At 43.4% G+C, this 14,373-nt stretch overlaps 1 protein-coding gene across 7 annotated transcripts in view; it reads right to left on the bottom strand.

The window, feature by feature from the left end:
• The window catches only part of NOS1 (nitric oxide synthase 1), a 197,413-nt gene that overhangs the window by 21,843 nt on the left and 161,197 nt on the right, over positions 1–14,373 (bottom strand). For all 7 annotated transcript variants that reach the window (XM_075568100.1, XM_075568103.1, XM_075568102.1 and 4 more), the window contains exons 12-17: positions 12,201–12,395; positions 9,992–10,077; positions 9,475–9,619; positions 7,068–7,172; positions 2,083–2,141; positions 1,147–1,260 (exon numbers count right to left, since the gene is read on the bottom strand). In XM_075568100.1, coding sequence (XP_075424215.1) covers positions 1,147–1,260; positions 2,083–2,141; positions 7,068–7,172; positions 9,475–9,619; positions 9,992–10,077; positions 12,201–12,395 — 704 coding nt within the window. The remainder of the gene's footprint in view (positions 1–1,146; positions 1,261–2,082; positions 2,142–7,067; positions 7,173–9,474; positions 9,620–9,991; positions 10,078–12,200; positions 12,396–14,373) is intronic.

The following is a 14,373-nucleotide window of genomic DNA, read 5'->3' as shown; positions in this document are numbered from 1 at the left end:
GAGTGAGGTCTGAGAGTGAGAGAGTGAGGTCTGAGAGAGAGAGAGTGAGGTCTGAGAGTGAGAGAGTGAGGTCTGAGAGTGAGAGAGTGAGGTCTGAGAGTGAGAGAGTGAGGTCTGAGAGTGAGAGAGTGAGGTCTGAGAGTGAGAGAGTGAGGTCTGAGAGTGAGAGAGTGAGGTCTGAGAGTGAGAGAGTGAGGTCTGAGAGTGAGAGGTCAGGGAGTGAGAGGTCTGAGAGAGAGTGAGAGTGAGGTCTGAGAGTGAGGTCTGAGAGTGAGAGAGTGAGAGGTCTGAGAGAGTGAGAGAGTGAGGTCTGAGAAAGTGAGAGTGAGGTCTGAGAGAGTGAGAGTGAGGTCTGAGAGAGTCAGGTCTGAGAGAGAGTGAGAGTGAGGTCTGAGAGAGTGAGAGTGAGGTCTGAGAGAGTCAGGTCTGAGAGAGTGACGGTGAGGTCTGAGAGAGTGACAGTGTGGTCTGAAAGAGTGACAGTGAGGTCTGAGAGAGTGAGGTCTGAGAGAGGGAGAGTGAGGTCTGAGAGAGGGAGAGTGAGGTCTGAGAGAGAGTGAGGTCTGAGAGTGAGAGAGTGAGGTCTGAGAGTGAGAGAGTGAGGTCTGTGAGAGTGAGGTCTGTGAGAGAGAGTGAGGTCAGAGAGAGAGTGAGAGTGTCTGAGAGAGACACCAACTGCGCACTGCAACTGTTAGGTATGTATATACACCTTTGTTTTTACTTTGGGCGCCGCGGAAAAATCCTGATCGCCTTGGGGAGCCTTGAACCAAAAAAGTTTGGGAACCACTGCCCTGATCCCTTATCCCTTACACCCTGATACCTTATCTCTGATCCCTTAGCCATGATCCCTTACACCCTGATCCCTTAAAGAGTCGTTAGGATTCGGTAAAAAAATAAACAGTGGCAATAAAATGCAAAAAAAAGACAATATTCTGCTGTGGGAGATATTGTGCAATGTAAAACACATTTGCTGTAGGTAGTGGCACAATTTAGGACAAACAGTTCTTTATAGATGAAATGATAGCGTATAGAGCTTTAGGAACCGCATCGGTTCCTTCTCTAGGGAGAAAATAACGAGATTAATGGTTGCAGTTTTACATGGGGTCACAGACCCATAGGGGAGAAACCTATTCTCCCGACTCTTACCTAACATTAGCCAAAGGGCCGGCACTTTCAAAATTGCCTCTGGGGCCCGTCTCATCTCCAGACTTCCGAGCATCAGCAGAGGAGGAAACACTGTTGAACCGGACCTTGTAACTCCTGCAGACAAAAAACCCAGATACATGGATCGTACCTACGGACATAAACCTGCTTAGTGCTTCAAGTCATCACGTCAGTCTTTTTAGGGATACATCAAGCAGAGAGATCATATGTGACCTACTTTCAAAATCAACATGTAGTTCGGCAGCCAAAGGGATTACCATTTTATTGCAGAAGACAATAACCCGTGTATTCTTCATTCCTGCGCTTAGGTTGTTTAATAATAGCCATCAATTAACCAAAAATCCATCTTACATAGTTACATAGTTATACAGTCACATAGTTATACAGTCACATAGTTATACAGTCACATAGTTATAGTTATACAGCAACATAGTTACATAGTTATACAGCCACATAGTTACATAGTAGATGAGGTTGAAAAAAGACATAAATCCATCAAGTTCAACCTATGCTAATTTTAGACGACAGATACTTTTTCCTATATCCGTACTTACAGTATATTGATCCAGAGGAAGCAAACACAAACCCCAGTGACACATTATCTAATGATATCTCATAAGGGGAAAAATAAATTCCTTCCTGACTCCAAATATTGGCAATCGGATCTCTCCCTGGATCAGCGTCCTTCCCATGTTTACTTATTTGGTATATCTTCATGTAAGCATCTTCATAAGAACTTTAGTTGATCATTTATTCTAAGTCACGATACTGATACCATTCTTTCACTCCCATCACTGTGCAGTGTTTGTAAATGTATTTCCACAGAATGTTATGAACAGGGAGAAGGAAACATCATGGAGTTCCTTTCCTTTGCTCTAGCAAGAGTGTGTGACCTTATAACCCTTCCCATTAACTCACTTCCTTTCCGCGAGGTTAGAATTGGGATGTCTCATCTCCATCAGTGCACAGCCAAATTTCTGCAAGGAGAGAAGACACAGGAGTTTAAAGACATTCATATAAACAAAAAAAAACTATTCTCAGAAATGTTGTACGTACAATTGTTTAAAACAGTCTACTGTATTTATTTTCCTTTAACCAAGAAGTTGGTAAAATATATATATATATATATATATATATATATATATATATATATATATATATATATATCAGTGCTATATTTTACAAAAGCAGACGTAATTCACTTACTGTATATTATTTTGACATTTTTATCCACAATGTGGTTATTGAGATGCTTAGGTCCTACAGATTCATGCTGCGGGGGCGCCCGCGCTTGACGTCACAGCGCATGCGCGTCTGCTGAAGAAATCCGTGCATGCCGCGGCCTGTTTGTAAATAGAGCCTCCGGTCGGCACCTCGTAAGGCGGCCACAATAGAGGCAGAGGACGAGGGAACCACCCGACATGCCTCTCCGAAAGGACAAGAAGGTGAGCGCCCCGGATTTGTCCCGCTTTGGACATAAACGGCCCGTGACCCCAGCGGAGAAAAAACAAGATGGCGGCGCAGACGGGAGCACGCATTCCTGAGCCCTGAGAAGGAGTAGGGTGAAGAAGCCAGAGATGCAATCATTACAAGGCAAGATTTAAAGGAGATGCAGTCGGTGTTCCAGTCTGCTTTGGATAAGGCAGTGCTGGAATTTAAATCAGACATATCTGCCCTGTCTAAAAGAACCACGGATCTGGAAGGTAAAATGGACGCCTCCCTGCAAAATAAAGTGAACACAGACGACAAAGTCCTGAGGCTCAACGAGGCGGTGAGAGCCACGAGAGACAGTCTGGATGATTTTGAAAATAGAGAGCGAAGGCAAAATTTGCGAATCCGCCACATCCCAGAGTCCGTGACCGCGGAGGCACTGCAGCCTTATCTTAGAAGGCCGTTTCTCTCAATTGACCCCCAAGTAGAAGACAGCGAAATTGACAGAGCTCACCGAGCGCTGGGTCCAAGATTTGACGACCCTAAAAAAAAAGCAGGGATCCGGTGCTGCGGCTTCATCAATACGCGGCTAAAGACAAGATAATAAAGGGGAGCAGAAGCAAGGATTCAATCGACTTCGATAACTCCCCCATCCAGATTTTCCAGGACTTGTAAAGGATGACCATAGACAGGCGAAGAGGATTACGACCGGTAACAGCGATTTTACAAGAAAGGGGAATTCGCTATCGGAGGGCCTTTCCGTTCCACCTTATTGTTAACCAGGGAGGACGGCAGGCCTCGCTTCGCTACCCGGAGGAGTCTTCTGCTTTTCTTTCGGCGCTGGGTCTGTAGCCCAAGAGCAGACCGGACCAACATGCCAATGCCAGAATAACAGCTCGGATGAAAGGAGGTCGGCTGAGGGAACGAGTGCCTGAGGAGCGAATAACTAAGACCGGCCGAGCATCTGGGATGTCCCATGGGTGTTTTTTCTCTGCTGGCCACCAAACCCTGGAAGGGTCCATCGGAGCCCACGAGGGTTTATCCGGCCGATGAGTCCACAACCCAAGATTCCCTAAGAAGTCCAAGTTGGAGCTGTTTTGTTTGTGTTGTTTTGTCCCTCTCCGTCTCCTTTTCTTTGATTTATAGGTCCGGCTATAGAGATTGTTTGCCCACCGTCTGGGCAATAAGACCGACTTTGCGGAGGAGAGAGGACCCCTCAGAGTATAATAGAGACTAAGATCTATTTGGACCAGGGGAATTAACTTTTCGTGAGCCCAGAAAAATAATCAATGACTGTTGTTTTAAGCAAGGTAAAACAAAGGTGCTGTGAGGAGGTGGAGACTTAGTAGTGGCCGTATGTGGGGGTGAGTAAGGAGTCCAACATGACTGACATTAGGGCGACCCCTGTAAAGCCGTATGCCTTCCAGGCCAATCCATGTAGGGACTGGCCTCAAAATTGGGATGAGTGGCTGGTTAAACATCTTATTTTTCAAGTTAATTTCCCGATTTGGGAAAATAACCCTCCCTTGTTTTTTGTCCTGTTCCCCCTTCTGTTTTCCACAAACATCGAGATTTTTGGAGCATAACTTTCACAATAGCGATAGTGCCGCAGTACTGGAAATTACTGGTCAAACGCCATTGAAGGTTAAGGGCCTGAACAGAAATAGTAAGCGTTGATTGGCCCTAAAAGAATTTAGGAGTCTGAAAGCAGATATTGTTTTTCTACAAGAGACACACTGACACTCAGGATCCCCCAAACACTTTTAGCGGGGGGTACCCTATAGCCCACTATTCACCTTTTCCAAGCAAAAGAAGAGGGGTAGCGATTTTGATAAAGCATGGTATCCCGTTCCAGATCTTGGAGATTAAGAGAGACCAAGAAGGGAGGTCCCTTGTGGTCCACAGCCTACTTTCAGGCCTACATATCACCTTAGCGAATGTATATGCACCTAATGTAACTGTATTTGTAACCATGTATTATTTTGTTTTACTCTGTGCCCAGGACATACTTGAAAACGAGAGGTAACTCTCAATGTATTACTTCCTGGTAAAATATTTTATAAATAAATAAATAAATAATGGAGGACAAATTGATTTTTTAAAGGAAACATTGAAGTCTCTCCGAGCCATTCGAGAACAGCTAATAATTTTAGGAGGAGATTTTAATATGGTCCCAGATCCAGATATGGATAAATCCACTCATCCAGGGCAGTCTCACTCTCCAATAACTTATAGTGTATCAAGGAAATTTAGATTGTTAATCAAAGAGTTCGGTCTCCTCGACGCCTGGCGCCACTCGCATAAAGGTCCGAGAGATTATTCTTTCTACTCAATCCCACATGACCCCTACTCTACAATTGATAAGATATTTGTAACTCCAAATATTTTGGAAGTGCTGGTTCACTCGGATATAGGCTCTATTACGTGGTCGGATTGCGCCCCGTGACGATTTTGTTTGACCCCCCATTTGCCAAGATTCAATAATTCCACTGGAGCATGAATGACTCATTACTAAATTATCCGGAAATTAGCGCACAAATTGGAGACTCGCTCAAAAACTATTTTCAGATTAATAATGGGTCAGTAGAATCGGCAGCGATATTATGGGAGGCGCATACGGGCGACAATTAGAGGACAACGTATCTCAATTGCATCCGATGGAAAGAGAATAAAATGGAAAAACAAAAATATTCAACTGGGAAAATGGTAACGTTGGAAAGTTCACATAAAAATAGAGTCATCGAGGAAAATGTATAAAATACTGAGCCAGGCGCGGGAGGAGGAGCTTAAGAGATTGCAATTGGAAGATGTAGAGAAGCCTCTTAACTGGATCAAGCAGACATAGTATGATAAGGGAGATAAGGCAGACCGTTTATTGGCAAATAAACTCAGAGGGATCAGGGCGAGGGCTTCGGTCCCCGATATTAGGATAAAAGGAGGAGGAGGAGTCGCATACAACCCCTCAAACATTGCAGAGGAATTTGCTAAATTTTATGCGGATCTCTAGGATCTAGATAATTCCACCCGAATGCAAAAATTCCGGGCTCGGTCCATAGTGAGAGCTATTTGAGAGTTTGTAATCTACCAAAATTGACAAGAGGAGGATCATACAATTCTAAATGCAAAAAGATCTCAGGTCGAGCTTGGGAGGGCGGTTAGTTCTTTAAAGTCCTCAAAGGCCCCCGGCTCAGACGGTTCTTCACATTTGTACTATAAAAATATTATAGGAATTCTAGGGCCTTGTCTGCTAGATTTATTCAATGATTTTCTCAGCGGAAAACAAATCCCCCCGCAGATGACGAAGGCCAATACAGTGGTGATCCCTGAAGAGGGAAAGGATCCTTTATGTTGTGGTAGCTATAGGCCAATCTCACTGCTTAATACGGATCTGAAAATCTATAGTAACATTTTGGCAAACAGGTTGAATCCAATTCTTCCTAGATTAATACGCTATGATCAGGTGGGATGTGTGAGCGAGCGCCAGGCGTCGGAAAATACAAGGAAAATTATTAATGTTATTGACCAAATACATAAGTCTAAACTGAAAGCGGTGTTGCTGAGCCTGGACACAGTGAACGCGTTCGATAGGATAAGGTGGGATTTCCTAGATAAAACGCTAGAGGCATTCGGATATTCTGGGGTCTTTTTACAGGGAATTGGCAGCCCTGTCTTTTTACAAGTCACCGACAGCCACTTAGAAGATTCCAGGGGGAGGGGAATCTGATAACAATAAGGAATGACACGAGACAGGGGTGCCCCCTCTCTCCTCTTCTTTTTGCATTAACAATTGAGCCTCTCGCGGCTACTATAAGAGCCTAAACAAATATACATGGGATCAAACTAAAAGATGAATACTATAAATTGTCACTATTCGCAGGTTATATTAGTTTAACTACAGCTAATCCATTGACATCCTTCCCGAACGTACAATCTTCCCTTCAGAGATTTGGCGGACTGTATGGGTATAAAGTTTAAATGGGAAAGTCGGAAGCTTTAAATTTGAACCACTATGCATCTAATTGATCCTGCATATCCTAACGGTGGCTAGATGCGCTGAAGCAGCAGCGTGGAAAAAACACTCCTGCCCTCCAGAAGAGGAGGGTATTAGAAGGGTTAATGACGTCCAATTAATGGAGAAACTTACCTCATTTCTGAACCATGCTGCTGAGAAGTATGCTAGGGCCTGGGACCCCTGGGGTGCTCCCGGAGGAAGAGTTATTTGGGAGAGTCTTGTTCGGAATGTATTGTTTATAAGATATTATATAATATGCAACGTGATTGTTGATGCTTGTAAAGATTTTTGCTACAAAATGGTTGTTGTCCCCCTCCCTTTTTGAGCCACTGATTTGAGCCCCTGTGCTGAAGCAGGGGTAACCTGGAAACCTGACCTGTTGGGGGGTCTTGAGGACTGGAGTTGAGAACCCCGCCTTTATTAGTCCCTGAACATTGCCAGGCCCCGTGGCTGTTCCTACCTCGCCGTTTTCTGGTGGGTCACCATTTCCAAAGGTGCTGCTCACCACTAGGACAAGGGTCTCGTGCTCCAGGTGGACAACGTCATATTCATCCATAGACATCACCTGCAGAGAAAGAGACTCCTCAACATAGAGACCAGGGAGGCTTATCGCCAAGTCTCACAGCTGCAAAACTATTTGTTAATGAAACCCGAGGCACCAGTAGGGTTACCAGGGGGCTTCTCCAAATACACTGGACACAATGGTGAAAGGTGCGATACGCTCTAGATGTACGCACGCACACACAATCCTCTCTAATTGCTCCATGCTGCTTCCTCTTCTCCTTGGCCCCACTCTCAGGCTCCTGATACCTCCTCCTGATTGGCTGCATTACCCAGCAGTAGCCAATCAGGATGGAGGAAGCTGCCCAGCCCCCTAGTAACAGCGCTGCTCTCTCTCTGCTCAGGGAAATCCCGTGGCCCCCCCAAGCTGGACATGTGACTATGTCCAGAGAGGTAATACCGGTATACACATACACGCCCAGAGAGGTAATACCGGTATACACATACACGCCCAGAGAGGTAATACCGGTATACACATACACGCCCAGAGAGGTAATACCGGTATACACATACACGCCCAGAGAGGTAATACCGGTATACACATACACGCCCAGAGAGGTAATACCGGTATAAACATACACGCCCAGAGAGGTAATACCGGTATACACATACACGCCCAGAGAGGTAATACCGGTATACACATACACACCCAGAGAAGTAATACCGGTATACACATACACGCCCAGAGAGGTAATACCGGTATACACATACACGCCCAGAAAGGAATACCGGTATACACATACACGCCCAGAGAGGAAATACCGGTATTCACATACACGCCCAGAGAGGTAATACTGGTATACACATGCACATACACGCCCAGAGAGGTAATACCGGTATACATATACACGCCCAGAGAGGTAATACCGGTATACACACACGCCCAGAGAGGTAATACCGGTATACACATACACGCCCAGAGAGGTAATACCGGTATAAACATACACGCCCAGAGAGGTAATACCGGTATACACATACACGCCCAGAGAGGTAATACCGGTATACACATACACACCCAGAGAAGTAATACCGGTATACACATACACGCCCAGAGAGGTAATACCGATATACACATACACGCCCAGAGAGGTAATACCAATATACACATACACGCCCAGAGAGGTAATACCGGTATACACATACACGCCCAGAGAGGTAATACCAGTATACACATACACGCCCAGAGAGGTTATACCGGTATACACATACACGCCCAGAGAGGTAATACCGGTATACACATACACGCCCAGAGAGGTAATACCGGTATACAGATACACGCCCAGAGAGGGAATACCGGTATACACATACACGCCCAGAGAGGTAATACCGGTATACACATACACGCCCAGAGAGGTAATACCGGTATACACATACACGCCCAGAGAGGTAATACCGGTATACACATACACGCTCAGAGAGGTTATACCGGTATACACATACACGCCCAGAGAGGTAATACCGGTATACACATACACGCCCAGAGAGGTAATACCGGTATACACATACACGCCCAGAGAGGTAATACCGGTATACACATACACGCCCAGAGAGGTAATACCGGTATACACATACACGCCCAGAGAGGTAATACCGGTATACACATACACGCCCAGAGAGGTTATACCGGTATACACATACACGCCCAGAGAGGTAATACCGATATACACATACACACCCAGAGAGGTAATACCGGTATACACATACACACCCAGAGAGGTAATACCGGTATACACATACACACCCAGAGAGGTAATACCGGTATACACATACACGCCCAGAGAGGTAATACCGATATACACATACACACCCAGAGAGGTAATAACGGTATACACATACACCATGTGATAAGGCTCAGCTCTGCTAATTAATGTGAGCTGTACTATTCATTTGACTTAGAGGGATTGATAGAATAAATGACTAACTCCAGTCTCTGGTCTATCATGTGGATTCCTAACGGGTCAAACATCGATACAGCTATAAATATAGGATAAGTATCCCAGCCAATTACATTGAACATGTTAACTCAATGGACACACTGTACTGTGCGTCTTTTTCCAACCTCATGTAACTGTAAGTTTCCATATATTCCATGTATTTCATTTACATATATTTCAATTTAGGGTGAAGTGGACTATTATGTGTCATTGTTGCTTATCCAAATGTTATGTATGTTTTTGTAGAATGACAACAATGTAACTATTTCATTTGTTTATACCAACGCTGACATGTTGCTGTTCCCCAGCATGTCTTCCATCAGTTTGTGAACCCCTACAACTAGTTCCTACATGGATACTACGACTTCTTACCTTGGCATCAAACGCGTGTTTGAAGATTTCACACAATGTTTTTGCATAGACTTGTGACTTCCCAGTCTCCGTTGCGTAGAGAATTGTTGCTTTCACTCTCTTGGCCATGGCTTGTCCCATGAGCTTTGCCGAGAATTTTACTGCCCTATCGGAGGGATACACAATATCATTAACAGCCCTAGAGATGACTATAGTGGCAGAGTCCACTCTCAGACAGAGCAGTAAAAGCCACAATGTTTTCTAAACCCCTTCAGTGCCAGAAGGTCCAGCCACCCCCATGGCCACGGACCCTCTGGCACTGGTGGATCAAGTAACCGCTTTTGGGAGCCATCATGTTACCCCTTCAGGGTTCCGGTCACTGCACCGGAAGTGAAGAGGAAGGGGGAGATCCCCATGAAAGTGATCAAATGGCATTACATACAATGTACATCAGAAGGACCCCGGGGCGGCACTGTATTCATTACGTACTCTGTACGTCATTAGGGCACTGAAGAGGTTAATGAGGTGTCCTACTTACTTGGCTAACTTTTTAAACCCAATGGCTCTTTTCTTTGTAGGCGTCCCATTAACGCCTTTCCAAATATGCGTGTTCCATGGATCGAGCTATTGGAGCAAATACAAAGAGACAAGCAGAATATATGTGATATCTGTAATGCAGCGACGCTCGGCGCATGTTGGATGGACAAACCATTCAGGGACATAGTTATAAACACATTATAAAGGCCTACGGACTAAGATTTTATTTTACATCAAAATGTCAGTGATAAAAAGGAATACGAACCTTCCAAAAACGTGCGCTCACCGTCCTGTATGAAGACTTTATACATGACACGTCATTTGCTGTTCTAAACTATTTTTGATGTATCCCTCATGTTGATACAATTGAATTCCAACAGAATGTATATATTTTTATTGATTTATAACTATTATTAGTAAAGACCAATTCTTAGCCATACTGCGACAATAATACATTTTGTTAACCGATATAATGAAATATCTGTGTGGTGTTGAGTAAATATTTGGGTTGATGCAGAGAAACTAAAGTCTGCGCTAACACTAAGGCTTAGATCCCCAAAGGGGGTGAAACTTTAGCACGTCGTACCTCTTATTCATATGACTGGGATTAGAGGCGTGCTAAAGGTTAGAACCCTTTCGTGGGTCTGGGTTCAAGAGCCTTGGCCCAACTGGTACTGTACTTGGCGGATGATTCTGACCGAGTACAGAGGTCCCATATTGTCTTATGGCTTAGCATCACTTAGTAAATATGGCCCTCAATGACAAACAATATTCTTATGTAGTTCATGACCCTGGGAAAAACGTGCTTAAAGAGTACAAATAGACAAGAAACGTTTTATTGTAAAGTCTTTCTTCCAAATGTCATTATATTTTGAAATATTAGATTTCAGTTGTATTCCGATATTCTTGGATATGTTCTTTACATTCCCAAAATATTGTCTTTGGCCCTTATTCAATATGATGTGAAGCCTCTTCCCTAGATTTGGAAATATTTTAGTCCCATCATCTGAATCTTCTCTGGCACTGGGAACAATAGGGGCCTAAGGCCTTGACCCCGCTGCCTACTACAGCGTCCGCTCTGGCTGACGCTGCACAGACGAGAGCCCTCCCCTCAATGGCGCCGGGCCTGCTGCGAGGGGGGGCCGCAACGCTGGGGCGAGAGTTGCTCCTGCTCTCAATAGAATTGAGAGCAGGACTCGCGTCGAGCGATACGGCACGCCCCCCGGCGGCTCAGCCAATGAGGGCGAACCTGCCGGGTGACGTCATGGCTGCTCCCCCCCCCGGTCTCTCTTCCTGCAGGGAATCGGCTGCACGCGCCGCCAATCTCGCGGGCGCGCGTAGCAGCGGAGATACCGGGGCCTTAGCCTCAGGCTCCCATTAAAACGCATATCTTTCCATGAAGAATAACGGAGCAGTTCTCTCTTAAATAATGTTAGTGAATCACCATCATCTAACTCCTTATTTCTCATATTTGAATCTTAGGACTTATTCATGTTAGAGAGCAGAGAAGAACGTCCCTGAGGGTCAAACGAAAACGAGACCCGAGTGACCATAAGCACTTATATTTTTAAACATCAATTAGTCAACAAAGGAATTATTTCTACTCAGCAATATGCACTGTTTATAATCTTACAACTATCTCCACCTACGTATTATTTCCCTTTTCTCCATTAAATTGATTATTTTACTAGTGCTTATGCAGTATTGTTTAAAGCTGCAGTTCAGTCTTTTTTTTTTTATTTATTTATTTTTTTACTTCAATAGTTTCATGTGGGCAATCTCTAATTACCTAAAGAACTGCATAGCTGCCGGTCAATTTGTTCTCCGTCTATTGATCGGCAAAGTTTGGCGACATCTTTAAATATGAGGAATGTAAATGGTTGCTATAGGAACAAACATGCTTGTTAAAATAGAATACAAGAAAATTGGTCTTTTAAAGTGGTTTTTTTTTAAAACAGAAAATGCTAAAAGTATTTTTTCTTACTACAGAACTGATTTATTAAAAAAAACACACATGCAGAATATTGAGAATCGGCTTCTTTTATCCATTTTCTCCATACCCAGGAAGGCACCTATTCAATATGCTGTAATATTGTTTGAATGGGACATCAAACACCCTTACAAGGAGAAGATGGCTTCAAAGTCTATTGAATGAATAGTAATCTAGTTTGGTAAATTGTTGCCAGTTTATATTGTGTAATGTACAGTACCTGGTACTCAAAAGAGGGAGTGAGACGGTAATTTAGCATCTCCTGGTGGAATACAGGGGTAATACTCCCAGACATTGGAGGTACAATCCAAACCCAGTCAGCGGGACATCCTCCCCGACAGCGGTACTCATTCTCCATGTGTTTGATGAAGGACTCCGTGGCAGAATGATGGTCCACAATTGTTACTTTATCGCTCTAAAAGAAACAGGAGAGCAGACGATAAAAACTCCTCATGTAGGAGACGGATATTCCACCTGTGTTCCATGAAACTCTGGGGTCGCAGAGGATACTGTAAGGGCAGTTAAAATGTGGAATTCATTACCCATGAAGTCTGTGATGGCAGATACAATAGATTTGTTCAAATAAAGGTTGGACATCTTTTTAGATGGGAAAGGTATACAGGGATATACCAAATAAGCAGTGTTCGACAAACCTATACATTTGCTCGCCCCGGGCGAGTGGATTTAACCCCTGGGCGAGTAAATATTGGCCCAAGCAGCACACGTTTGGTACTAGGTGGCGAGTAGATTTTTTTGTGTGGCGAGTGGATTTTTTGGTGATTTGTCGACCACTGCAAATAAGTAAACATGGGAAGGATGTTGATCCAGGGATTAATCCGATTGCCAATTCTTGGAGTCAGGAAGGAATTTATTTTTCCCTTTATGAGATATAATTGGATGATATTACACTGGGGTTTTTGTTTGCCTTCCTCTGGATCAATAAGTAAGTATAGATATAGGATAACGTATCTGTTGTCTAAATTTAGCATAGGTTGAACTTGATGGACGTACGTCTTTTTTCAACATCATCTACTATGTAACTATGTAACTATGTAAGGGATTCCATGAAAAAATATGGTAATACACGCAGCATATATATATTTTTCAAGCACAAGCTTATTCCATATTTACTAATGTATCATATTCTAGTGAGTACCTTCATCAGGGTTATGGAATTTAAAAGGTTTAGCTTGTTCTAGGCGCGCTCCGCTTCGGTCTGTCCTGACATTTTTCTGCATCGTGGTTAAACTGCTGATTTTGTGCTGAGAGGCACCAAATTGTTTTCTCTACATCACATTGGTTATTTTTTACTTGCTCATAATACAGGTGCCTCCCCCATCCAAACTTTTTTCTATTGTTTTTAAGGCACCATAATTCAATTTAGCTATATTTCCTAATTTAGAAATTCAAAAAGGTTCCTACGGTATGTTAAACGGTAATGTTTTAGGCAACATACAGCAGAAAGATGTTTTAAAAAAACAGATATTTACCTTGGTACAGCAATAATATTTTTAGATACGTACAGTAGATAACCTGTGTGTCCACAGAGTTCTGCAGTTGCTAAAAGGTCATAAACTTAGTAATGTAGAATATTAGCATGGATCCTCAATACTTCCTTCCATATGAGTATCAAAAGTATCTATTAAAGGGCATACACCTCATATTATTTTGTAGCTAGAATTCTGTAATAGTAAAGAAGCTTATAAAAGAGTAAAGGGATGAATAAGGGGGAGGTGAAAATAACCAATGATGTATTTGATACTCTACTTAGGCAAAGGATGGAGGCGCACAAGCAGTACTGCAAACATTACTAGGTTTTACTGCATAGATCTGCAGGGCTATAGCTCTGCCCATTACTACGCAGTAAAATCTAGCAATGTTTGCAGTACTAATATACCTGTGCGCCTCCATCCTTTCCCTAAATATATTACTAGAGCCCTCTATTTGGAACATAGGGGCCCTGATGGGCTAGCTTGCACCAAGGTTAATTCTCTTCGTGCATTTTGTACTTAATTTTTTATTGGGAGTGCCTCTGTATATCTTTATATTATTGTATTTGGTACTCTAAAGGGAAATAATACCCCTCTAAAAGTGGAGTCATTTTCTAAAATGTGAGTAGGATAATATAAACACTCACTCACAGTGTGCCTGAGAAACTATCTAGCTGTGGCCTTCCATTGCAGAGATTATGGACAGATGCAACCCATTTGGAATGCCCTTGGAATGCCCTTACAGAGAAGTGTTACATACATTGACCTATATGCGAGCGTTGCGGTTCCATAAGACAACTTCTGGATCTGGAAGACACCTTTCAACGTGCTCACATTAATGTGCTGCAAGGTGTCGTTATGCAATAGAGGCACTTCGTAAATATGGGCTAATGTCTTGCCACC

Source organism: Ascaphus truei, chromosome 13 (genome assembly GCF_040206685.1).
Source record: "Ascaphus truei isolate aAscTru1 chromosome 13, aAscTru1.hap1, whole genome shotgun sequence".
Taxonomy (NCBI): Eukaryota; Metazoa; Chordata; class Amphibia; order Anura; family Ascaphidae; genus Ascaphus; species Ascaphus truei.
This window is presented reverse-complemented; position numbering and strand designations above follow the sequence as displayed.